We start from the raw sequence: 25,742 nt of genomic DNA on the forward strand, positions 1-25,742 counted from the left end.
TAACTAAACGATTAAACATTCCAACTTTCAAAGAGGCTCGTAAATATCCTAGAAAAGTACTTATCCTTGGATCAGGTGGTTTATCAATAGGTCAAGCTGGAGAATTTGATTATTCAGGAAGTCAAGCCATCAAAGCAATGAAAGAAGAGGGAATATCAACTGTTTTAATAAATCCTAATATCGCAACAGTTCAAACAAATCCTGGCTTAGCTGAAAAGGTTTACTTTTTACCAATTACTGCAGAATATGTGATAGAGGTGATTAAATTGGAACGCCCTGATGGCATTTTACTTATGTTTGGTGGTCAAACTGCATTAAATTGTGGGATTGAATTGAACAATCGTGGTATTTTCAAACAATATTCAATAACTGTGATGGGAACACCGATTCAATCTATCATTAACTCAGAGGATCGAAAGCTTTTCGCTGACCAAGTTGCCTCCATTGGTGGTCGAGTTGCCCCATCAGGAGCTGTATATTCAGTTGAAGAAGCTATTATCACTGCCAAACGATTGGGTTACCCAATTCTTATTCGTGCTGCATATGCACTTGGTGGCCTTGGATCAGGTTTTGCTCATGATGAAACAGAGCTTCGAAAGATTGTATCAAAAGCTTTACTTCACTCAAATCAAGTTTTACTCGATAAAAGTTTGAAAGGTTGGAAAGAAATTGAATATGAGATCATTCGAGATTCTTATGACAACTGTATAGCAATCTGTAATATGGAGAATCTTGACCCTTTAGGAATCCACACAGGGGAATCAATTGTTGTAGCTCCAAGTCAAACTTTAACTGATTCAGAATATTATCTTCTTCGATCAATGTCTATAAAAATTGTCCGTCACCTTGGTGTTATTGGAGAGTGTAATGTGCAATTTGCTTTAAACCCTAAAAGTGAAGAGTTTTATATTATTGAAGTAAATCCAAGACTTTCAAGGTCATCAGCTTTAGCAAGTAAAGCTACCGGCTATCCGTTGGCTTATGTAGCAGCAAAATTATCTCTTGGAATCTGTCTTTCAGACTTGAAAAACTCGGTAACCGGATCAACGACTGCCTGTTTTGAGCCCAGTCTAGACTACTGCGTTGTTAAAATACCACGTTGGGATCTAGGTAAATTTACTGGAGTATCTCGTAGGATTGGAAGCTCAATGAAGAGCGTTGGTGAAGTTATGGCAATTGGTCGAAGATTCGAAGAAGCATTCCAGAAAGCATTGAGAATGGTGCATGAAAACTGTGCAGGTTTTGATCCTGGGGTCGAAGAACCAACAGCTCAGAAACTCGAATGTCCTACTGATATGAGAATTTTTGTTCTTGCTGCTGCATTGAGGGATAACTATTCAATAGAAGAGTTAAATCAATTAACTGCAATCGATAAATGGTTTTTATATAAGATGAAGCGGATTATTGACCATCAGCGATTTCTCAAAACAATCAACTCAAACTCAATTTCATCAGATATTATTTTACAATCTAAGAAGCTCGGTTTCTCTGATAAACAGATTGCATCTTGTGTTGGTTCAGCTGAACTTTTAATCAGAGCTTTAAGGTACTCAAGCTCTCCTCCGATACGTCCTCGAGTTAGAAAGGTCGATACCGTTGCTGCTGAATACCCAGCTTCTACAAATTATCTTTATCTTACTTATAATGCATCTGAAGATGATACTGATAACATCTACCCATCAGAAATCAACAAAAATTCTGTCATTGTCATTGGATCAGGAGTTTATCGAATTGGTAGCTCAGTAGAGTTCGATTGTTGTGCCGTTGGTTGTGTCTCTCAGCTTCGTAAAGTATGTAGCCGTAACTAAATGTAAACTTTGATTATTAATTATGAGTGACTCTTTTTTATCTAGATGAACAAAACTACAATAATGATAAATTACAATCCAGAAACTGTTAGTACTGATTACGATGTGTGTGATCGATTATACTTTGATGAAATATCTTTTGAGGTGAGTCCAGCCATCTTATATTTTAAGTTTGTCTTTGTAACTAATTATTTCATTTTTTAGGTTGTAATGGATATTTATGAAATTGAAAACCCTCATGGTATTATTTTGAGTATGGGTGGACAATTACCTAATAATATTGCAATGGATCTTCACCGACAAAATGCTAGAATCTTGGGAACTTCACCTGAAAATATAGATGGTGCAGAAAATCGTTTCAAATTTTCTCGTCTTCTTGACATCAAAGGAATTGACCAGCCTAAATGGCGTGAATTAACTGACATTGAAGGAGCTTTAAATTTCTGTGCGGAAACAAGTTATCCGTGTATTGTTCGTCCCTCTTATGTTTTAAGTGGAGCTGGAATGATTGTGGCCTTTAATGCCAATGAATTGACAACTTATTTGGCTAAAGAAGCCACAGTGAATAGAGACCACCCTGTGGTTATTAGTAAATATATCGTTGGTGCTAAAGAAATTGATGTTGACGCTGTTGCTCGTGACGGTGAACTAGTTAAAATTGCTGTTTCAGAACACGTCGAAAATGCTGGTGTTCATTCAGGAGATGCTACGTTAATTACTCCTCCTAATGATTTGAACGAAGAAACACTAGCTCGAATTAAAGAAATTTGTGCTGCCATCGGTCAAGCTCTAGCAGTTAATGGTCCATACAATATGCAATTGATTGCCAAGAATAATCAACTTTATGTCATTGAATGTAATCTTAGAGTTTCTCGATCGTTCCCATTTGTCTCGAAAACCCTAGACTTTGACTATGTTGCTTTAGCAACTAAAGTAATCATGGGAGCTTATGAGCCCGATAGTCAAGAATTTGGAACAAATACCTTCAGCCCTGCCGTGACAAACTCAAGAGTTGGTGTTAAAGTTCCTCAATTTTCATTTTCTCGATTAGCTGGAGCAGACGTTGCTCTGGGTGTTGAAATGGCTTCTACTGGTGAAGTCGCTTGTTTTGGAGAGAACAAATACGAAGCCTATCTTAAAGCTTTAATGAGTACTGGATTCCGTATTCCACAGAGAAAAGTAGCATTTCTTTCTATTGGAGGATATGAAAGGAAAGATGAACTTTTAGGAAGTGTCCGTCTTCTGAAATCAATGAATTACAAGTTGTTTGGAAGTCAAGGAACTGCTGATTATTATACTCATAAAGGGATTTACATTGAAGCTATAGAATGGCCTTTTGAAGAGATAGGAAATGAAAATCCGACTGTTAATATTGTCGATGCTATTGTCGCCTCATTAGCAGAGAAAGAATTCGACCTTATTATAAATATACCAATGAGAAGTCGTGGAGCTCGTCGAGTTTCGACTCTTGGGTATCGAGCACGACGTTTTGCTATTGATCATTCAGTTCCTCTAATTTCTGATGTTAAATGTGCCCGTCTTCTGATTGACGCCCTCAGCATGATCGAGGGATCACCAAAAGTCAAAACGAATATTGATTGTTTAACGGCTCGAAAAATAATTAGACTTCCTGGTTTAATTGATGTTCATGTTCACCTTCGAGAACCTGGTGGAGAAGAAAAGGAAGATTTTATTAGTGGTACTTCAGCAGCTTTAGCTGGAGGTATAACAATGGTTTGTGCAATGCCCAATACTGATCCTGCTATCGTTGATGGTGATACTCTTAATCAAGTTCGTACACTTGCTAAATCAAAGGCTAAATGTGATTATACATTTTTCCTTGGTGCAACTCCTTCCAATGCTGAATTATTACCAAGTTTAGCCAAATCTCAAAATCCCGTTGTAGGTCTTAAAATGTATCTTAATCAAACATTTGGAACATTAACAATGTCTAATTTTGATGATTGGATAAAACAATTTGAACATTGGCCTAAAGATTTACCAATAGTTGCTCATGCTGAAGGACGTGATACAGCAGCAATTATAATGGTAGCAAGTAAATACCAACGATCTGTTCATATTTGTCATGTTGCTCGAGCTGAGGAAATTTTTATGATTAAAGCAGCTAAAGAAGAGGGTAAAAAAGTTACCTGTGAGGTGTGTCCACACCATCTTTTCTTGTCGGAAGAGGATGTAACTTATATTGGTGAATCAAAGAGTTCAGTGAAACCACCATTAGTCAAAAAGTCAGATCAACAAGCTCTCTGGGCTAATCTTGATGTTATTGATTGCTTTGCAACGGATCACGCACCACACCTTTTATCCCATAAACATAAACAATTTTGTCCCGGTTTCCCTGGTTTAGAGACAATCCTTCCCTTACTGTTGACTGCAGTTCATGAGAAAAAGTTGTCATTGAAAGATATTCTCACAAAACTCTACATCAATCCAAGACGCATTTTTAATTTACCAGACCAACCTGATACTTATATTGAAATAGATTTAGATGAAACATGGATAATTCCTGAATCTTTGCCTTACACAAAAGCCGACTGGACTCCATTTGCTGGTCGAAAAGTAAAAGGTAAAGTTCGACGAGTTGTTCTTCGAGGTGAGGTTGCTTTTATTGATGGACAAGTACTGGTTCCTCCTGGGTTTGGTAATGAAATATGTCCATTAACAGAGGTTGATCGAATTAAAGAACCAATTCGTATAACAGTTCCAGAAATTTGTGCTGATGTCATACAAGAATTAAAGTTAAATGATTTAGGTGATATTAAAACGGAACTAACAGGAGATAAAATTCCTCTACCCACACCACCTATTCCCACCATAACTTCCACCAAAGTTGAACCGGTTCCAACAAAACGTATAAAATCAATTGCTGTTGTTCATGATGATGATACTCTTAGAAACAAAGATATTCTTTCAGTTGACATGTTCACAGCACAGACTCTCCATGTTTTGTTCAACTGTGCCCAAGAAATAAAGAAACTAATCGAGAAAAAAGCTGACCTCTGTGATGTACTTCGACGTAAAACTCTTGGGTTATATTTCCATGAACCAAGTAGTCGAACCTTCCATTCTTTCAATGCAGCCATGGTTCGATTAGGAGGTTCAATAGGAAAATTTGACCCCAGTGAATCATCTCAGCAGAAAGGAGAAACTTTTGACGATACCATGAAAACAATGTCATCCTATTATGATGCTTTGGTTATTAGACATCCGCAAGTAGGAGCGGCACGAATGGCTGCTGCTGCTGCTCAAATTCCGATTATAAACGGTGGCGATGGAACTGGTGAACATCCGACTCAAGCTTTACTTGATGTTTTCACTATTCGAGAAGAAATCGGTACTGTAAATGGTTTAAGCATTTCTTTGGTTGGAGATCTTCTTAATGGAAGAACAGTTCATTCATTGGCAAAACTATTGACCCACTATAATGTCCGTTTGAAGCTTATTTCACCTCCAAGCCTTAAACTTCCTGACTCTGTAAAAAACTATTTGATCGAAAAACAAATTCCATTCGAGGAAAACACAAACCTTGAAGATGCATTAGCGGAATCCGATGTAATTTATATGACTAGAATTCAAAAGGAAAGGATTACAAGAGACTTGGATTATCGAAATTGGACAGAACAGTTTATCATTACTCCTGAATTAATGTCTAAAGCTAAGAAGAAGATGATAGTTATGCACCCTTTGCCTCGAAATGAAGAAATAAGGTAAGTTTGCATAGATAATTAAAATTCTTAATCTATTTATTAATTGATTGATTTAAATTAACTTTTTGTCAAATTATTAATTTAACAGCCCAGCTTTTGATAAAGATCCTCGAGCTGCTTATTTCCGTCAAATGAGAAATGGAATGTTTGTCAGAATGGCGTTACTCGCAATGGTTTTTGGTCATACTGTTTCATCAGCTTAATCGATAATCATAATCATCATTTTAACAGCTTTTTTAAACTTTAATACCTCATAATCATTTTGACATACTTTTGTTACTAAATCAATTTATGTTTTAGAAGACCAGAAAAGTTTTATTTAAGATTAAATTTCATTTGATCATTTAAAGAGTTATATTTTACATGATTTGGAAAAATGATGAAATAAAAAAAAGTTTTGACAAGTTGATTTGTTTTGTTTCTTATAAAGTAAAGATCACATTTTTTAGTTGATCTGTTTTCTTGGAAATCAATTATAAAGATAGTTAATTAATCAATTAGAAAAGAGAATAAGTCAAAATGTAAATGGAAAATTCAAAATAGTTAACAAGAAGATTCTTCAGTTTTTGGTAATTCCTTAGTCCTGAGGATGCTGGCCAGATCTTCAAGAATCTTGTTAGCTGATAACATCTTCCTGTAATTAGATTGCAATTGTCGTTGATATCTGAGAACTTTATCCTTCTCATCAGCCCAGGTTTCTCTCTCCTTATTAAAATTAGTTTGTTCAGTAGTTAATTGTTGTTGCAAGGTTAATACTTGATCTTGTAATTCACGTTTCTCATTAAACAATGTATCATACTGTCTACTCTTCTCCTCCAACTGTCGTACCAAATCGGATAACCGTTGACCTAGATTCTGAATCTGTGAATTACAGTTATCCTGACATGAGGCCAATTCTTTTTCCAGGGAATTACTTTTAAACTTTGTTTCTTCCAGAGCTTCAGTAGTGTCTTTCAGTTTGGCCCTCAATCCAACCAACTCGGTTGACCGGTAATTGAGATCTACTTTAGAATCACGGATTTGTGATTTGAGCAAAGCAATCTCACCATTTCGCTCACATAAAGTCCATTTAAGCTCATCAACCATTTCTTTAAGATTTGTCAATTCACTTTTAAGTCCAACATTTTCAGTTTCCAATGATTCAACCTTTTTTCGGGTTGTCTCATAATTTTGTTCAATTAACTCCCGGTCAGCTTGATTCTGTGAATAGAAATGAAATAAAATTATCAGTAAAAGTTGTATAAGTAGGTGTAAGTTGAAGCATTACAAGGTGAAGGAAGAGGATAGAGATAATCATGATACTGCAAGGATGAACACAATCATTCAAATTGCATTGACGTGATTATCTAATAGACAATTGGTAAACAACAATAACCAAGTAAAAATCATGAAACACAAATCAAATCCGGACGACAATCTGTAAACAGAGTGACAGCTTAAATGATGACCTTTTCATTCAAAAGGGATAATGATAATTACGATAATAAAGGTTGTGTATTATTTACCAATACATGCCGGAAACAGTAAGAAAATCATTGCTTCAACTACTAATTGTTACATTGTAAATAGCTGATGTGTATTCAAACAAATACTAATCATTAGGAAACGATGGAATATAATTTAACTAAATTTAGATGAAATCGCTGAAGGTAAGGTCAATTTTCAGGTAGTCTCTCTTGGTAAACAAATAAAGCAATGTAATGAACCTTTTAAATGCTGGTTACACCCAAATAGAGAAGCTTGTTGATTGTGATGATTATTCAGTGAAACAAGTCTAGAAACAAGAATAGCTAACAAAATTCAGATGGTTTCAGTCTAAAAGAAGCTATTAGATGGGCCAAAATAGAGTGAAAGTATGAGGAGGAAAACTATGAAAAAGTAGAAAGTAAAGTTTGGTTGATTCTATGTAGTGAAAAAATTGTAATCTTTTGCTGCTCCGGTCGTTTGTTTCAATATTTTTTTCACTTGTTTGAGTAAATGTTGTTTACTTGTTGATTGTTGTATGAAACCAGATTCTTACCTGTTTATTTTGAAGAGATATCATTTGTTCTGCTCGAGTTGCTCTTTGCTGATAGTTTTTAAGGTTTAACTCGTATTGTGACTTCAATTTTTTAAACTCTCGTTCCCAACTCTGGCCTTTCTCTTCGTAAACTTTGAAGATAACCTGAAATGGAAGAGAAAAATAGATTAAATTAAAATTTAATATATGTTATTAGTCTATTAGGTTGTCATAGATCAACAATTGTGCTCATAAAGAACCTGAAGAAAAAAATTGAAAGCAATGATTGAAAGTAATAGCTTGTGCCTAATATAGCTTGTCCATTTCATTTCTATTAATATTTGACAATAAAAACAAAACAATGTCTTATCTAACCAGTTTAAGTTGCATTAAATTATATTGAATTGAATAGGATTAGAGAGAAATGATCATTTTGAAATTGATCGGAACTCTCATTGGACTTTCTCCGTCTAAAATCTTATATAAAGTTCAAATAGGTTATTCGGTAAAGTTCATGAAGAAGTGAGATTAAAGAGTTAACATTATGATTATTTCATTTTTGATGGAAGGACGTGGCCTGAGTAGTTAGAAGATTACGGCTATTGTAATTGGTAGGATATTAAACATATATAACTTCAAACAAGCATTTTAAAGTGAATCCGATGATAAACAAGAGACTTGTTTAAGTTAAGAAAGTTTCTGTTGGCCACGATTTGATAAAAAATGATAGTATAATTGCAATATCAAAAGCGATATAATAATAAATTAAGGTACACTGCTTCTTATTAAGAAATGGTGGTTCGTGAACAAATTTTAAAAATCATGCTAACTAAATCTAAAATTTTATCAATGATTCCATCAACATAGCCATCATCATTATTTAGTTTTGAGCACAAAAACTGGTAAGATGACGATGATAGCTGAGAAGCTGATGAACTTTTTCTTGTCTCAGGGTCTACAGAGTTTCGACAAGAATAACTATTAAAAATTTTGATATTTTGACATTGTAACTTTCAATTGTATTGGAGCCATTTAAGAGATGAAAATAATGAATTAATGTATTTACCTGTTCATTGCGTTCCAAGGTTTCTCTAAGGTAACTTATTTCTGAATCTTTCTCCCTAAGTAGTGCTTCAAGTTCAACAATAACTGAATCATTGGGCGAAGGAGTTTGACTTAAATAATCACTTGAATTGTACATTAAAGGTCTTCGACGAGCAGCCGTTAAACTGGATAAGTCCCAGTTAAGTGAAGGCATTTTAAGAACCGAGGAAGGTGGCGGAGGTGGATCAAGGTACCAGTGATCATCATCTCCAGGAAGACCCGAGCAATGGGAAAGACTTGCTTGACTTTGGCTTAAATTTGACTTAGTTGTTAAGGTTTCCACACGATTCAAACCGTTCACAATCAATTTTCCAGAATCAGTTTCGGAGTCGATAGATGAAAATGGACTTGAGTAGACTGAACCAGTCCGTGGTGAATGATAATCATTGTGTAAGTGTTGATGGTGGTGGTGATGATGATGATGACTACTCAGAGTTAGATGGTGATGTGGATGAAGTGTTTGTTGTGGTTGTTGTGATGTCACTGTTAGTGGTTGCTGTTGTTGTTGCGGCTGTGACTGCTGTTGAGGCGGTGGCTGAAGAGCGTGAACATGGTTGTTATTGTTATTTGTTGAAACTGAAGTTAGAGGTGGCGGTGGTGGTTGAGATTGTACTTGTGCAGTCTGTATATTTGAATACGAAATTTGAGATGTGTGTTTCAATTCAACAGGTGACATTATTGGTCCAGATGATCCGATTCCAAGTTTGAAAGCAACAGGCTTCAAAATTTTTCGAAACTAATGAGAGAAGAAAGAAAAAATTTTTAATCAAATTGAAATAGCAAAGCAAAGAGGCGAAAATAGCATGAAAAAGGTTAAAAAATTTAAATTAATGAATAAGGGAGGGTAGAATCTAAAGTTATAGCAAAGTTAAATGAGTAAGGTTGAAAAGAGAAAAAAATATCAAAATAAGTTGGTGTAACTTGTAATGACGGTGATGATGATCATCATCATCAACACTAACAACGATAAACTAAATATCAAAGAACCTTCATTCTAATAGAAACAAAAGTTCATCTTTTTTTGATAAGCTTCTGATGAAGGTTCAATCATGATGTTTGTATGAGTTTACTGCAAAAAGATGATAAAATTGAGTCTCAAGAACCTACAAGCAAGATTCTTTTTTCTTTTCATAAAAAGTAAAAAAATTCTAGCTTAACGGGTTCACACCTTGAAGATGGCCTGATTATCAGAAAGATAAAAGAGACAAAAGGTATTCCTGTTAATCATAATAATCACCATCAAGTATTTGCATCTTCAAACACAAGAGCGACAAGGTTAAGCATATTCCGTAAGTGTCTCACTCTTATTGTTTATGATGAAATCTTAAGGGTAACCCTGAATTGAATAGGTTATTGAAACATGATGCAGATAAAATTTGCAAGTTGAATAAATTATTTAAGGAGACAAGAGCTGATGGTCAAATTGGTTGGCACTAGCGTCGAATCGGTCACTTTCAATGATGAAATCTTGACTACTTGTGACATGAAATTGGGTGAACTAGGTTGATGGTGTTATATTATCGAGTGAATACAATGAAGAATTGCAAGAAAATTATTGTTGAATAAGTAGTAAAAATGATGATTAACCTTTGCATAGAAATTCTTTGATTTCATTTGAGTTGGTGAGTTAAGAGTATATCGTCCATTGATCACCATTTTGAGAAGCATTTGACAAAAAAATAACTTAATTATGTACAGTGTGTTGAAACAAAATAAAAATCACGTTGTTTGATCATTAACAGAACAAGAAAAAGTAAAGACTGATGTTTGGAGAAACATTGGAAATGGCGTTGCTCGATGTTTTTGGGAAGCTAAACTTAAGCTGTTTAATCTAACAGATTAGTGGTTTCAGGTTTAAACAGTAAGCGTTTTAAGTAATACAAACAAATAAAAATGTAAACAAGCAAATAAACAAGTAATAGAACGAAAAAAGGGTTATAGGTAGATGAAAAAGTGCAAGTTTCATGACAATTATTAATCAAAAACGTGGATTCATTACTATAAGCTGTACAAAAACGCAAAAAGCGCTGCAATTGAATTGCGACGATTGAACTGTAATCGCAATTGCAATCCCAATAGATAAGTTATCTTAAGATTCAGCAGGGTTGATTGAATCTGAGTCATCAACAATAAACAAAAAAATGAAGTAAACAAAACAAAGTGGAACCAGAACCGGAATTGTTCACTTTCGCTTTTCGGTGATTTTTTAAACACAACACTTTAACATTTCCATCAAACAATTGCACAATCCATAGGAAATGACCATAAACAGACAAACTTGATTCCCCTTCAAAAAAATCCACATTTAATGGTTGACTTAATATGGAAACAAAAATATGGCCAATAACAATTAAAGATTGCACTAATTTGAAAAAAGCGTTAACAATTGTTACCAGGGTTATCAAAGGATTTAAATTTGTATTTTTGACCAACTAGACTGCCTGCCATCTATTGTTTTAAAAATTGTCACCTTTCTGTCAATAGGCAACGTCGATTGGCCAATTCACTCAACAATAGATGGCACTTTCAACTAATTTAAATGTCTTATGTTAAATCTTATGTTAACTATTATTTAACTTGTTTCTTGTCGATGTTATTATCTATGATTTCCTGATTGTCCCGTCGTTTAATTGTTATTGTTAAGAGGAACACAATGCTTGAGCATCAAAAGGAGATGGGATCAAAGGGTGAGTAGAAGTGATTGAAGTTTGAATAAAAAACAAGATTATGCTTAGCAATACAATTGGACAGCAAAAAATAGCAAGGCTTGGTTAGTCTTGTTTTTTTTTGTGTAAGTTGATGCTTTAAACATGAAAAGTAGCAATTACGAGTTGAATAACAATTTGTTTTTTCTTGAACATTTTGAAGGAGAAAGAAAGGGAGGAAGAATTGAGAAGAATGGAAAATCTTGAAGAAAAAGATGATCAATGTTTTTACTTTCGCACTTCTCATCAGTATTTCCGTCTGACTAACTCATAATTTCCTTTTTCTTAATGATTGCAGGATTGGAGGAGGAGGAGGAACCAGATGAATAGTATCATGATAAGGTGTACAAATTGTTAGATGTTCATCTTAATCAACCCTAAGGTAGCGTCTCTGATTGATCATCACGATATTGTATAAATTGATTAACAGAATCGTATTAAGAGCTGAAAATGAAATCAACTTCAAAACTGTGCACATTGTGATTGTCAATTGTTAATTGTTGTTTGTGTAAATTTGTGTTCGTCGGTTGTGATAGTAAATTTGTATATGCTCATTATTTTACATAATTATAGTTATAAAATTGAGTGAAACTATTCTGTTGTGTGAAAAATTGTTACAAGCAAAAGAAGATAGAAACGTGTAAATGATAATGATGATGATAAAGATGAAAATGATACCTCGGTGGTCCTTAATTATGATAGTAATAGCATTTAACCTGATAATGAATACCAATGGATTTAACGTTGAACGATCATCATCATCAACTCGCCAAAGTAAAACACCAAAATCATCATCAAGTAATGGTCAGTTTGGAAAGAATGGTGTTGATTCAAATCATGGGTCAACTCATTGGAAAGGTAAACAATACATGGAAACCAATGACGATCATCATGAATCAACAGCGAATCAAGAAGTGCCTAAAGGAGACTATTTAACTGATGCTGAATTTCAAAAAGCTCGGGTGATTGATTAATTTGCTTATAAACCAAATCAAAATGTTAATATTCAGTCCATTGTGAAGGTGACATGACAAGGAAGTTATAAGGCTTTTTCATTGAGTTAATTTTGACATGAAAATTGTTTCTTCAACATAATCCCGTGTGTTTCTAATTGATTTTGTTGATTTACCGAAACGCACTTCAAATCGATACTGACTTCAACTGATTGTATCTCGATAGTGTTTATCAGCTTCTTAAGTTTCACCTGAGAAACCTTGTTTACCGCTTAAAATGTAGTCATCCTCATCTTTTTCCTGGATAACATGTTAACCCCATAACCAATCGATCATCAGTTTTCACCTTACTTTTTACTTGCAAGAATTTTAAACCCAAAAAAGGCAACTTCAGCTCCAACAATCTGTTTCATGTTGAAGGTTGCGTGTTTACGCTTTTTCATTCACACTGATCATTTTCAATGTTGACAACTTTTGCTATTAAATCATGATAAACAGCTTACAGTTAAACTCAGGGTTAATAAATTGATAGTCAAATGGTTATCATCACAGTTTGACCAGATTTCACCTGAAAACTGTTGAGTCTGTGTTGGAATCAGAAATATCTTAAAAATCATTGATGTTCAGTTGATGAAAATGAAGCATCATTTCAACGTTCATTAGATATAATTATTTTTAAGAATCCTGTTGATAATAGAAACAGCAAAAACATATTGTATACTAATAAGTGATTGGTGATTTATTTTAGGTCAAAATATTGCTTTATATTGTACAATTTAATGCTCCATTTCCTTCATTGATGCAAGTAAAATGATGTTAATGACTATTATTGAAATCAAGTAACTTATAAGATTGCATTTTTTTCAGTAGCTCATGTTAATTAGTGAATAATAGCAGCTTATGAATGAGATAGCAGTACAAATGCATTTGGTTTTTTTGTTGTATTTTCATTGAAACATTTTTTCTTCTTATTCTGTATCAATTGATGAAATTGAATGCAAGTTAGTCAGACAATAAGATAATCAGATTGTTGACTTGATGTTAGTTGATGAAAGTGAATCATTTGAATGTGAAAAGCACAAATGAGCAACAAAACGAGATTTTTTTCTTATTCATTCACTGTTTGTTTCATGACAATTTAAAACTCAATAATCATGGTTGTGTGAACAATTTAGAGAAGCAAGCGAAACTAATCATCAATAATGAGAAACATTCACCAGTCAATTGATGAGAGAAACTGTTATGATTAAGGTTGATGAAAATGAATGAATGTTGATTCAGTTAGATGTTGATCATACAACTGAATCATCAGAAGATGATGCAAATCATTGCAATCAATTGTCCAGTTTATTTCAATTTTTTTAACCATCAGTCGATTGACGTTAAATCTAATCATATTGATGATGATCATCTTTACAAGCCTCGCAATCAATTGTTTAATCAGATTTGTTTTTCCATTCATCATCAGATTGATTATTTTGTTGCGTATTCAAAAAGCCTTAAAGCTTTTCTCCTCTCAATGGGCTATTCTTTTCATCATGCAAATCACTCTTTTAAATTATATATTGATTTAAGGGAAATTAAATTTATAAATTGTTATTTTAATTTAACAGGATTGGAAAGGTTTTGTCGATGATTGGGAAAGGAAAGCTAAAGATGAATTGGCTGATGCTATTAATGAAAACATGAAAATTGATTCAGGAAAATCGGAAAATGAAGATGAATATAAAGGTCGTTACGATGGTGGACATTATCAGAGTCGCGATCATAACGATGAGCATAAAAATGTTAATAATAAGCAAATTGGATCCATTAAAACTGGTAAAGCAGATTCAGATTCAAAATATGGTAACACACCAACCAGTTGGGATTGGGATAAAGAGGTAAAAGTTTATTAATTATAATGGAAACTAAATTAAACAAATTGAATTATAATTGAAATGTAATCGAAATGTAATTGAAATGACATATTAAGGTGAATATGAAGTTAATTGAAAAAGCAATCAACTTCCGTAGTTTCGAAGCATTTACATATAAAGCTAAATTGTCGCATTAATGGGACTAATTGTTTATCCCAATTTAGAGACTGATCAGCATTTATAAATCAAAATTGATTTAACCATTATGGCGAAGTTTATCAACCTAAATACACAAATACATGAATAACATGATTTGTTAATTGTTTTGTTTGTTATTTTTATTCAGTCTAATGGTGCTTGGACAAAGAAATCAGATGATGGACAGAAACACGATTTTGGTAAATTTGAAAAATACCATCAAAAGTTTGCTGACCATGAGCAGGCTAATCAAGGAGATGAATTAGATGAAGTTACTGGTCAAAATGAAGATAAAACAGAGAACCAACAATATGGTGAGTAACTTTGTGTTTGTAAGAAAATTTAAGATGAAAAGTGAATCACTTTGCAGGTAATTTGACAAGGAAAACAAACTAGCCCATAGTTGGGTGGTTATGGGGTCAAGCAAAAGATAGCAAATGAAAACAACATTGACGTCAATGAGTATCAAGTTAATGGCAGAGTCAAGTTCAAGTACTAGTTTTTGGTTACCAATTGAAAACGCAAGTTTTACTTTTTTGACCTTTTTTCCCAAACTTTTTCAAGCTGCTCTTCAATTTAATGCACCTTTGAGGATGAAACTAGGCCAATAAGACAAATCAATAGACAGCTAAAACAACATAATACCAGAAAAAAAAAGGAACCAAGATGTTTACAATCCATTTAATCGTAATGATTTGATGTTTCCTAGTGATACATTTGCTTATAAAGGTATCGAGGTCAGCTTTTTACATCATCAGAATTATAATTTTGTTTACTTTGTTAGCTTTATGAGATTTCAGTGATTTAGTTTTTTGGGATTTTTCTGGAAAAAGATGCTCTAAATGGTTCTAGGTGACCTGTGGTGATCTCATTGCTTGGTTTTTCGGGTTTTTGGGTAAATTTTGAGCTTGTTGAAACTCTTGTAGTCTGTCAAGCACAAAAGATTCACTTTAATCAATTGAACAGTTAAGTGAGTAGTTAATTTGTTGACAATTTAGTCACAGTCGGATCTTGTTTGATGATTACCTAAATGACTCAACGAATTAACAACAATTAAGTTTCCCTTTTCAGTTTCAATCATTACTTGATTCCTAGAAATAAGCGTCTCGATTCAGGTTAATTACAGGTCATCGGTTGTACAGTCTTGAAACAATTGAAACGTTTTGTAATAAGAAGTTGATTGTAAATATAAATAAGTTTGATGTCATCTAGCACTTTAAGAATTTTGAAAGTAAAGTTGAGGCCACTGAAAACGTTTGCAAAGTGTGGCTGAATGATGATGCAGATGATTTAGTTGATGAAGGTAATAAAAGTTAACACAATTAAACTTTATTTTGACTGAACCACTGTTAGCTGTAAAAATTAGTAGCTACGGTTAACCGTTGTCTAAAACAATTAACTTGGATTGAATTAACTGTTGTACATGTTGTATGTTAATTGAGATTGTTTTATGTCAAAAAAGTGTTCACGATGTTGACAAGAGATTTGATAATATTGCAATTTAAAGTTTGAACAGTATTAAAATGAATAATTTAAATGATGAACGTGAACGATTTGTTTCAAATGTTAATCAACTTGTAATAACAGTTTTTATCATTGAATTACCAGGAATTGTTTCTAAACTTTTCATGATATAATAGAGATAATAAATCTAAAGTTATAAGAAACAAGAAAACAATGAAAGAGTTTAAGTTGACGTTTAATTATTCTTACAAGTTGACTGATTATTTAGCAATTAAAACAGGTTATTACAGTTTGTTACAATAATTGGTTATGGATTGTTTAGATGACAATTGACGGAGAGGAATTATGATCAAGTTAATGAGAGAGTCAATCAATTATTATTTCAAACTTTGTAACCATTAATTGCAGGTGAATTGAAGACAGTTATGCAAACTGATGAACAGGTAAAAAAGGTAAATGTTTAGTAAATGAAAAAAGATTGAAATTGAGGTAAACAGGCTTGGCTATCATCTAACTATTTCAATTGATCAAGATGATAGTTTTTCTTGTTAATCACAATTGATTGATTTGAAGAAACAAAAACAAGCAAACAAAAAAGTGATTCTAAAAATGAATTTTTGATCACAATGATGATACGATTATAAATTGACAATTAACTTTTCTGTCTTAATAAAGGTAAAAAGTTGGGTGGTTGGGATAAAACTGGTAAATCAGGTGATCATCATTTCCAATCAGGACACAAAAAGGAAACCTCACACAATAATAAATTTGATGCCAATGATTCTTGGAAAGGTTGGGATTAATTGGTTAATCAAAGTGAATTAACAAATGGATAAAATCATAAATCGATTGCAATCGAAACATTTGGACAATTGACAGCAACAGGCTGGTTCCTGGTTAAAATTCAATTGTTGAAATTCAACTTTCTTTTCAACTGTTTACTTTTTTTTACAAAAATATTGTTAATTTTGATGAATAATTAACAATCACAAAATAACAATTTACAAACATTTAAGATAAACACAGTTCATCATGAGTCTTCATATTGGGTTGAAGATGCTGTTAAACTGTTTCTGGTTTCATGAGAAAGTTTTTACAACAATTTACTGATAATTTGCAATTAACTATTTAAAATAAACCATGTTTTTTACGATAATTTTCTGTGAAAGTTTCAATTTTGTATAATTTAAAGTTATTAGGAATAAAATTAATTATAAACATAAACATGTACCGTTAATTTAATTAAATGGTTTTCGTGATGAAATTGAAACCAGTTAATCTAAAATGAAAAAATGTAATTGCTTAATGTGATTACACTTTGGTTGATCAAAAGTAACTAAAAATTGGGGAAACAATGAAATTGTTTGATTGGGTGAAACTAAAAAGTTAATCATAAAATTTACACTCAGATACAGAATAATAAAACTAGAGTTATCAGTTCAAAGGCAAGAATTATTACCCTGATGCTCATTTCTGTTAACATGATTTACCAACGATGATGATCAACAAAAACATCAAATTTGGGTTCTGTAACCAAAACCACAATCAAAATGAATCCAAGCGTTTATTTTTTGCTCCTTTCTCATAACTTTATCTCATCTTGATCATCATCTTGTTGGCAAATTGTTGGTACATTTTATGCTCTTCCTTGAGATAAATCGCTTTTCATAGTGAAGATGAGTAGAGAAATGAACAGAATAAAGTTGTTTTCAAGATAATGAATACATGGAGAAAATGATAAGGTTTGCCGGTGAAAGTGGGCATAAATATTGTTTCGGACTGTTGAAATTACAATAAGATGAGACTTTCATTACTGGACACTGAATGCAATATTTTGAAGGTAAAAAAACAGGTAAAAAAAGAAGTGAAAAAATGAAAGTTTCATTCGTGGTTGTATCATTAGTGAGATTCAGACGGAATTGGAAAGAGAAGAAAAGTTAAATTAAAGAATAAAAATCATCTTCATTGGTCATTTTTCATAGTCTGTAAGTGTCCTGTAACTTGATTATCATCTTTATATCATTCTCATGATTCAGCTTTTTTTAACACTCATCATGAATCAAAAAAAGGTCTAACCTCATAATCATTTTTTCAACTTTTACATGGAAAGTTCATTGAATGGTTCACTGTCTTTGAGTTTCAGAAGGAAATTGGAATCAGCTTTTACAGGTTTTACTTTGGATTGAACACTTTCCTTTTGATGAATAATTAAAGACTATGTTGAAGTAATTAAAAAATTAACTATTTTAACCCAATTTACATGGATAAAGTGCATCCTACAATATTCATTACAATGTATCAAAGCTGTTTACAATCAACAAGTTGTCATGATGAAGATTCCCATAAAAAGATTACTTCTTAATCAGTGATTCTTATGATTCAGACATGATAATAATTTGATGATAATTTATTTGTGATTCATGACAAACTGGTGAGTTTGAAGCACAATGTATCGTGAAAACAAAAAACCTTGAGTCTTCATTTAAGGCAATGAGACCGTTGTTTTTTTCATGATGAACAAGATGATCGATGATTGAAAATGATCATGATTAGTCCAGATCTGTCAATTAAGGGCCGATCCGATGAACTAAAAAATGTTTAAAATGTTGTTTAAATCTTTGTTAGTAGGCAATGTTTGTTTGATTTTATTACGTCATCAACATTAACACTGTCCGATCAAAAAATTAACAATCATTTTATTCATGCGCCTTTACATTTTTTGAGATTAAATTTCTTATCTTTTGATTATAAATTATTTTTAGTTATCTTTTAAAATCATTAAAAAACAAAAGATGGCGCTTTTTAATTAAGATTTAAAATGACATTAATCAAAATCGATTAATTTTAACAAACATTGCCAATAAACAAACATTTTGACAAACATTTTAGTTCATCGGATCGGCCCTAAATAGGTAATTCAAGATGTACTTTTGTCACTGTAGCCATCTTTATCATCTTTTATTGTCTTCCAAGGATGATTAAAATTTATCCCAATTTCTGGATGATTGAAGGATGGGTTACATTGTGAAGGGTTCAATTGACAACTATTATTACCATAATAATGTCATTAAATTTTGGTCATAAAAAGCAACTTTTATAACATCTTTTGTTCAAAGGTCAAGAACACTTTTGTTGACAATTCATCAAATTATAAATAAACATTTGATTGTAACAATTAAACAATATAAACATCAACTTCATTACCAACCAACAACCGTTTTTGTTTCATTGAACTTTGGTCTCCTTGCAATTAGGCAATTCATCAAGTAATCTTAATCAATGTTTAAACTTTAATCATAATTAATGATATTGATGGTGCATTGATGAAACAAGGAATAAGTAATTCATTTTATGGTGAATATGATAACTGAACTTGTCTAGACCTTAAAAATGATAAAAGTCATTGAGAATGATCAAAATCAAGTAATTCTTGATGAAAATAAAACAAGTTGTAAATTGTTTGAAATCTTGTTTTTTTCAATGCAACATCAATCTAATCAAATGTAATTCATCATTTTGAGGACCAAAAACAACTAATCGAGTAATGAGATGATAAAGATGCAAATATTGGGTTGTTGGTTGGTTGTGGTTAGCTTCTTACATGATAAGGATGCAATCGGTATTGAAGGAGGGTTTGGGTAAGAAAGAGAAAAAGAAAGAGGAGTCAAGGGTCAAGAGATGGGCATAAACATTTAGAAGTGTTTTATCTTACATTGGATGATTCAAGAACTCCACTGATTGGTGCGATTCTTGGTGGACCAGATTTATCAATGTCTTCGTAAATATGTCCTAATACTTCTTCCTCTTTATGCTTTAAGTTGGTCTCATTGGTCAAAACGTCTTGAAAGTTTGTTGGACAAGCATCTAAAAAATAGACATGACAAAGAGAGACAAGAAAATTAGGAATACTCAGTTTGAAGAGGAAAAAAGTTTCAATAGAATCTTGATTGGATACAGAAGATGATCTTTCTTTATTCAAGATTATTGCTTCATTTCATTCTGTTCTAGGTTCAGGGTTTTTTTTGACTTCATGGGAACTTGATGGATCCAAGAAAATGTTTATTTTCATCAGCCAATGTCTTTCTTTTTTGCAAGTCTTCTTTCTTTCTATTCAACTTCCTTTCTTCAAAGCTCTCCCATCTACCATTTTAATTTCAAAAGTTGAGACCTTTTGAAAAATGGTAAAAGAGAGAGGATTGAAAGAAGAAAAAAATGAAGATTGGAAAAAAGTGATAAGAAAATAACCAGGAACGTTGGTGAACCTTCAATTGACAAGTTCTCGGATCTATCGGATAATTAATGCTTTGCTGAGTTTCCCAGAATATATCAACACAGTCAACGGTTTTGTAGGGTAAACATTGACAAAAAGTTGATAATTTGATTATTATTAATGGACAAAGTGATGAGACCCAAGATGACAGTTAATGACGACATAGTTGAAAATATTGAAAATTACTAACCTAAAGACAGATCCGATTCATTTATGGCAGGCATCACTTTTAATTCATCCGAATTGATGTTCAAGTAAACATAAAAGTGTCAAAAAAAGAGGTAACAAAATCGATGGATAAATTCACTTGTTGATGGTTAACTTGAAGTTGACAATCACAAGGGATCTCGATGTTGAAAAGAAGATTAGATGAAAATCAAGAGTTGTATAAAATGACCAAATTACACAAGGCTTGAGAAATAAACAGGAACCAGATTTGTCATAAAAACTGGACACTCAACAGTAAACAAATTATTCCAATTGGTGAAGAAATTATAAAAGCCAAAGAATTATAAAAGATGAACACCGTAAATGCAAATGGAAACCAAAATGATACAAAATGGTAAGGATTGAAACAATAAAACTTGACAGTTAGTTGGTAATGATTAAGATTAATAAATAATCAACGATGAAACATAAACTAATTGTTTAAGCAAATCAGTTAAAATGATGAAATAAGAAAATGTTTATAACAAAGTAACCAAAAAGATTTGGTTTCTCATCTTTAGTCATCCGAGCAACATCTCAAACTAACCTAATGTTGCAACCAGACTTGGAAAAGTGAGAAGAGGCAAAAGCGCCCTCTACTGAGTAAAGCGAGAAATATTAAAGTGAAACTGTTAGTTGAATTTAATTGAGATAATTAAGGCTTCAAATTGCGAATTAATTACCAGCATTAGTGATAAAACTTGATTGATCAATTCATGTGTTATTGAGAATGTTTACTTGTTTGCAAAAGATTTCAATACTTTGGTGAGCAATTGTTTTTATCTAAATCAAGGGAAATGGTTAGGTTAAGATTAACGATAAACATTACCCTTTGTTGCCATATTGGTGACTTATTGATGGTTATATTTGTTCAGCAATAATTTTGATTGTTGTTGCTGATTGAAAAAACGTTGAGTTAAGTTCAATAATAGTTTGACTATCATAATTACCATGTAGATGTTTAGTGATAAAATTGATTGGCTGGTTAATCAGTAAAGTTGAACATATCTCATTATCTAGACTATCAATGAATCGTTAAATTGAATTTCCTGTTGATTAATAAAACTAACAAGTAGAAACATGATTCACATAATCACTCCTGTTAGCGATGTTAATTGTAAAATGGTTTATTGTTATTGTAAATTTTGCATCCAGACGTTGGTAATGACAAAACTGGTAACTTAAATTACTAATATTCCTACTTGTCTCAACTAATCAGTTCCAGATGATATTCTGGTTAACAACAGATAACCAAAGTGCACCGCTAATTGGTAGAGTAAATAAATAAATTATTGGAAATAAATTGTAAGTCAAATAAATTTAAAAATAATCCAATTTTCTTACAAGGGTTAATTAGCAGATTGTCCCTAAGCCGATGACACTTTGTTTTCATTTGTTATTGTTTCTCCCTCCATTTTATCCAAACCCATGCAAGTAAGTCTAATCAATTAAATTACTCTTGAATAAATTGTTAATTTTGGTTCTTAATTTGTTTTTATTCTTCCAAATGTTCAGATTAATGATCGGCTAATTTTGAATGTGAACCACACACAAACATGGTTAATAATGAGGATAATAATGATGATACATTAACAAAGGGCGAAGTCACTGGAAAGAGAGAAACTTGTTTTCCATAAATTGGCCCAGTTAACAAGGAAAAAAAGCTGAACCAAAATAATGGATAAATCGGAGTTTCACTTCATCATCTTCATCTTATTCTGTCCTGCGGTATTGTTTCAAGCTTAATCAACCTTTTTCTTTATCAGCTTCAGGGCACTCCTCATGGTAAAGCCTAAATTGTTATCTCATGCGTGTCTACATTTATCCTGAGCCCGTGACCAGAGTTGACCTGATTTACGGTTCAACATGATGATGCTTTTCCCAAAAACAGAACCAGATTTTGTTCAATGCTAATTCACATGAAAGACTATCTTTGAACAACATGGCTGAACCTTATGAAGTGATGAACATTCTAGCCAACATCTTCATCAACTCTTTTATTTCCACCCTCAATCAGTTCTTGCAACTAAATGAATTGGGTTAAGATTGGGTGATTGAGGACCTCAAGTAATCAAGTTTACAATGAATCAAATTCAAAGCAACAATTGGTCTGCAGATTAAGATTAATGCATTCACATTGGACTCATCTTTTCGAGTCTTCCTAATTATTTTAATGATGATTTCAACTGTCGTTATTATAATCATGTTCAAGTTTCCCTGTTTTTCACCAACTCAATTGGTTAATCAATTGATTTGTTGTTGGACTAGTTTCACCTTTTTGCTGGTAAATTTAAACTGATGCTTATCATTATTATTAGTCACATTAAAGTTGTTAGAATAATTGTATTCACTGTTACTTTCTGTTCTGTTAAAGGCTGTTATTAGCATTTCTGATTATCTCGATACTCTTCTATTCATCAATATTAATTGTTTCATTTTATTCATGGTTGACTTGAAAATTGCAGTACAGCGTGATGTAATGCTTAATTGAGAAGTGGAATTTTCTGCCAATTACTGATTAAATGCATTACTTCATCTCGGTAAATTGATGATAATGAAAACTAATTTCTGATTAATTGGCCTACACAAGTCCAATAAAATTGAATTGAGCCTTAACTCTTGCAATTGCTATAAACTGAACCAATTGGTGTAAAAACATCTAACCAAATACTATTAACCCGGTTGTGTATTGAATACAAGTTCATTAAGTTAATAAACTAGATTCAACAAACAAAAGGTTACAATTTAAATCAGTTACAATGAAAGAATAAAATTAGGTTCACATTAAAAGTTAAATATGCGAAATAAAATACAACCTTCAATGGCAAATGTAATGTAAACTTTCTCAGCTCTTCAATACCGTTTTAATTTACCTGAGTTATCTCTTGTATTATCTAAATAGATTGTACTAATTGCACTCAAATTAGATTAATAAAATGAATAATTGAAATGGGGAAATAATTCCATTGCCAAATCAAAGTTAGTCATTGAAAAAAGAGAAACAATCTCGAGGTAACTCTTTTTCCGCTCTTTTTCACCCAACCTTCAGTTGTTGTTATTGTAAGTGCAAGTATTGTATTCCTATTTGCTTTAATTGTGTTGATTACCCGTTTCAATCGACTTTGAATTTGTTTTTATTTATCTCTATTGTAGTTGTGAGTGTTAATTTTCACCAAATTGTCACCAAGATTCAATTGATTGGAAAGAAATATGGAAAAGAACTGATCAGATGATTTACTGTTTGAACCAAATGTGCTTTTACTTATGCATATACATTATGTAAACAAGAACCATATTAATTTTAATTATGCTGATCAACTGATAATGATAGAAGAAATTGGATTAATGTTACAATCATCATGCCAACAGTTAACTTGAACATTTGATTCCATGTGTGCCTCTTTTCTGGATAATTATCAATTTAATTTGTGTCCCGCTGATTTATAGTATTGGTTTTTACCACAAGTGGCTACTGACAGGCTTGAGCCTTTGTTGACTTTCAATATTTTTACCATATTTGCTGTTAAAGATGTTTTTTTAATTATTTTTTCCTCTTCAAATTGTTATTTATTGGATTTTCTTTCGGCTTTTATCTGTCCCATCTGAGAAGCGGAAATGAAATGGAAACTCATTGAGAGTGACCTTTAACCTTTTCAATGTGAAGTCACTTTGGCATGTAAAACTTGTTACAGAAGGAAGCTTTGTTTCCTGTTGTAACCCTGAATACCGACTTAGTTGTTGATGTCTCCGAGATTGTCAGTTGACCCTTATCAAAAGAGAGGCCCACTTGTTGTCCACAAGACAATTTGATCTACAAAAAGGCCTACTCTTACCGAGTAAAGTCTAAAGAATAATCGGAAGTGGAAATTAACTGCTGTAAATTAAGTTTACTCGTTCAAAATTATGTCCTGTTTTCAAATCATTAGAGCATGAGTGTTAAAATTTCAACTCAAGTTTGTTAGCTTGTTCACAGTAATATCGATGAAATATCAAGATTGGCCAAATAATAATGTTTTGTTTTCTCATTTTTTTGCTCTTCAAGGTTTTCGCTTGCAATTTTAGCCATTAATGTGGTAAATTGATTGCCTTACTGAAGATGAAACTGACATGGAAAAACAAATTTACCAATTGAACAATGAAGGAGCCAAAGCAGCATCAACAAAGAATAATTTCAACTTGGTTTGTTTAACAAGGCAAATATGAAAATCAATGAAGCGTTGTGAGAAAAAAAGAAGGCCCATGGTATTCAATTAGCTAATCGAAAGATGGAAACCATCAATATGAAAAAGAAGTTAATCGAGAAACAAAGCAAGGGATTGAATGATACAATTTTAAGGTCAAATGAGGAAAAAAAGCAACCAGAAAATCTTGCCGAGTTATCCTTGATTATATTATCCAGGTAAACAATGATATGGAAACAAGAATACAAAGGAGGAGGAAGGTAAAGAGAAGAAAGGAGAAGAGATGAGGAGAGATGAGGAGAAACGGGTCAGGAAATTTTCAACAAAAACATATGGAGATACAAATCTTCACCATAGATGAGCTACAAGTCTACAAAGTCCAAACCATTTTCATCTCTGGTAACAGTTTTCATCCAGATGGAGGACGCGTGTGTGTATGTTGATTGTATATAAATGGCCCTCTAAACCAGTCTCGTTTCCCTTCTCTCTCCTCTAATTTTCTTATAGACTTTTCTTGCATCTTTCATTGCGCGTGCAAAGCTACATAGCACGAGCTAAACTTGTCCAGTCAACTTTTAATGATCCTTTCTTTGCTTTCTCTTCCAGAGCTTTCACTAAACATTTCAAGATAGTCCAGTTGATGTCCCTTAACTCACTTTTTCGTGCCTTTGCCTATGAGGATAACACGAAGGTCAACCACAGACTTGAGTCGACCGTACTATTAATACTATAACACTGGGTCATCACCATTACATCTTGATCATCTTGGCTCTTTCGCTCCTCGTTTATGCACTATTTGACCCTAACCAAGAAACTGGTTTGGTCAAGGTTCGCTATCTATGATTGTCACATCTCTAGTTGCACAGCTAATTTATCTCTAATGAATGAAATAATAGCATAATTAATGGTGAAGTGAACACAATTTCCTCGATGGATACAGCAACATTAACCAAGGCCAATAGAGAGATAATAATGAATTTATATAATTTGGATAGTTTTACAAAATTATAATTACTCAAATTATTTTCTTTGTTTCTTCTTTCCGTCATTTTTAAACATCTTATAGCTTCAAATTAAACGAGGGAATTAAACACAAGGTGAATGAAAAGTTTCCGGAGTCAATGGTTTCTATTCTTACAATATTCCTTGTACTTGTGTTGATCACTTTACGAGATGCCACAGGAAGAGAAGAGGCCAAGTAAGGTGATTACTATTGTAAGGTGGACTGAAGTTTGCCAGTGCTTGTGTTTTGAAAATGAGCCCTTTTTA

General features: G+C 32.5%; 3 protein-coding genes and 2 long non-coding RNA genes across 8 annotated transcripts; 4 read left to right on the forward strand and 1 right to left on the reverse strand.

Moving 5' to 3' along the window:
* The first annotated feature begins 7 nt into the window (after positions 1-7).
* On the forward strand, positions 8-5,942 carry LOC149092888 (multifunctional protein CAD-like). The gene is made up of 4 exons (XM_089269968.1): positions 8-1,790; positions 1,854-1,952; positions 2,013-5,533; positions 5,622-5,942. The coding sequence occupies exons 1-4, from the start codon at positions 138-140 to the stop codon at positions 5,734-5,736; spliced, it is 5,388 nt and encodes a 1,795-aa protein (XP_089126094.1). The 5' UTR covers positions 8-137; the 3' UTR covers positions 5,737-5,942.
* Positions 5,822-20,826, reverse strand: LOC149092889 (leucine zipper putative tumor suppressor 1-like). 2 transcript variants are annotated; one of them, XM_089269969.1, is made up of 5 exons: positions 20,276-20,826; positions 19,528-19,679; positions 8,599-9,372; positions 7,554-7,697; positions 5,822-6,733 (listed from the first exon to the last, which is right to left on the reverse strand). In XM_089269969.1, the coding sequence occupies exons 1-5, from the start codon at positions 20,307-20,309 to the stop codon at positions 6,077-6,079; spliced, it is 1,761 nt and encodes a 586-aa protein (XP_089126095.1). In that variant the 5' UTR covers positions 20,310-20,826; the 3' UTR covers positions 5,822-6,076. The 2 variants fall into 2 exon arrangements, with proteins under 2 accessions (XP_089126095.1, XP_089126096.1); XM_089269970.1 differs by lacking the exons at positions 19,528-19,679; positions 20,276-20,826 and adding an exon at positions 10,224-11,101.
* Positions 11,182-17,039, forward strand: LOC149092890 (uncharacterized). Of its 3 annotated transcripts, none has more exons than XM_089269971.1 (5): positions 11,182-11,323; positions 11,640-12,303; positions 13,908-14,177; positions 14,500-14,665; positions 16,491-17,039. In XM_089269971.1, exons 2-5 carry the CDS (start codon positions 11,986-11,988, stop codon positions 16,616-16,618), a joined length of 882 nt encoding a protein of 293 aa, XP_089126097.1. In that variant the 5' UTR covers positions 11,182-11,323; positions 11,640-11,985; the 3' UTR covers positions 16,619-17,039. The 3 variants fall into 3 exon arrangements, with proteins under 3 accessions (XP_089126097.1, XP_089126099.1, XP_089126098.1); XM_089269973.1 differs by having other exon boundaries at positions 11,640-11,723; XM_089269972.1 differs by lacking the exon at positions 16,491-17,039 and adding an exon at positions 14,722-14,762.
* A 112-nt stretch (positions 20,827-20,938) lies between the features above and the next one.
* Positions 20,939-22,635, forward strand: LOC107362907 (uncharacterized). Its single transcript, XR_001568761.3, has 2 exons — positions 20,939-21,726; positions 21,808-22,635. It is a non-coding gene; the product is annotated as an uncharacterized LOC107362907 (long non-coding RNA).
* Positions 22,636-23,674: 1,039 nt separating this feature from the next.
* Positions 23,675-24,498, forward strand: LOC149092891 (uncharacterized). Its single transcript, XR_016200328.1, has 2 exons — positions 23,675-24,264; positions 24,335-24,498. It is a non-coding gene; the product is annotated as an uncharacterized LOC149092891 (long non-coding RNA).
* The last annotated feature ends 1,244 nt before the right edge of the window (positions 24,499-25,742 follow it).

Source organism: Tetranychus urticae, unplaced genomic scaffold, assembly GCF_039701765.1.
Source record: "Tetranychus urticae isolate SD_2017Ah unplaced genomic scaffold, NJAU_TeUrti_SD_1.0 Scaffold_4, whole genome shotgun sequence".
Lineage (NCBI taxonomy): Eukaryota > Metazoa > Arthropoda > Arachnida > Trombidiformes > Tetranychidae > Tetranychus > Tetranychus urticae.

Excerpts from the sequence above, each read along its gene's own strand:
- LOC149092888 (XM_089269968.1), top strand. The coding sequence starts at position 138 with ATGAAAGAAGAGGGAATATCAACTGTTTTAATAAATCCTAATATCGCA. Across the intron at positions 1,791-1,853 it reads GTGTCTCTCAGCTTCGTAAA|ATGAACAAAACTACAATAAT; the intron begins GTATGTAGCCGT and ends TTTTTTATCTAG. Across the intron at positions 5,534-5,621 it reads CCTCGAAATGAAGAAATAAG|CCCAGCTTTTGATAAAGATC; the intron begins GTAAGTTTGCAT and ends TTAATTTAACAG.
- LOC149092890 (XM_089269971.1), top strand. The coding sequence starts at position 11,986 with ATGATAATGATGATGATAAAGATGAAAATGATACCTCGGTGGTCCTTA. Across the intron at positions 14,178-14,499 it reads GTTGGGATTGGGATAAAGAG|TCTAATGGTGCTTGGACAAA; the intron begins GTAAAAGTTTAT and ends ATTTTTATTCAG. Across the intron at positions 14,666-16,490 it reads AACAGAGAACCAACAATATG|GTAAAAAGTTGGGTGGTTGG; the intron begins GTGAGTAACTTT and ends GTCTTAATAAAG.
- LOC149092889 (XM_089269969.1), bottom strand. The coding sequence starts at position 20,309 with ATGCCTGCCATAAATGAATCGGATCTGTCTTTAG. Across the intron at positions 19,680-20,275 it reads TGAATCGGATCTGTCTTTAG|ATGCTTGTCCAACAAACTTT; the intron begins GTTAGTAATTTT and ends TCTATTTTTTAG. Across the intron at positions 6,734-7,553 it reads TATCTCTTCAAAATAAACAG|AATCAAGCTGACCGGGAGTT; the intron begins GTAAGAATCTGG and ends TTCTATTCACAG.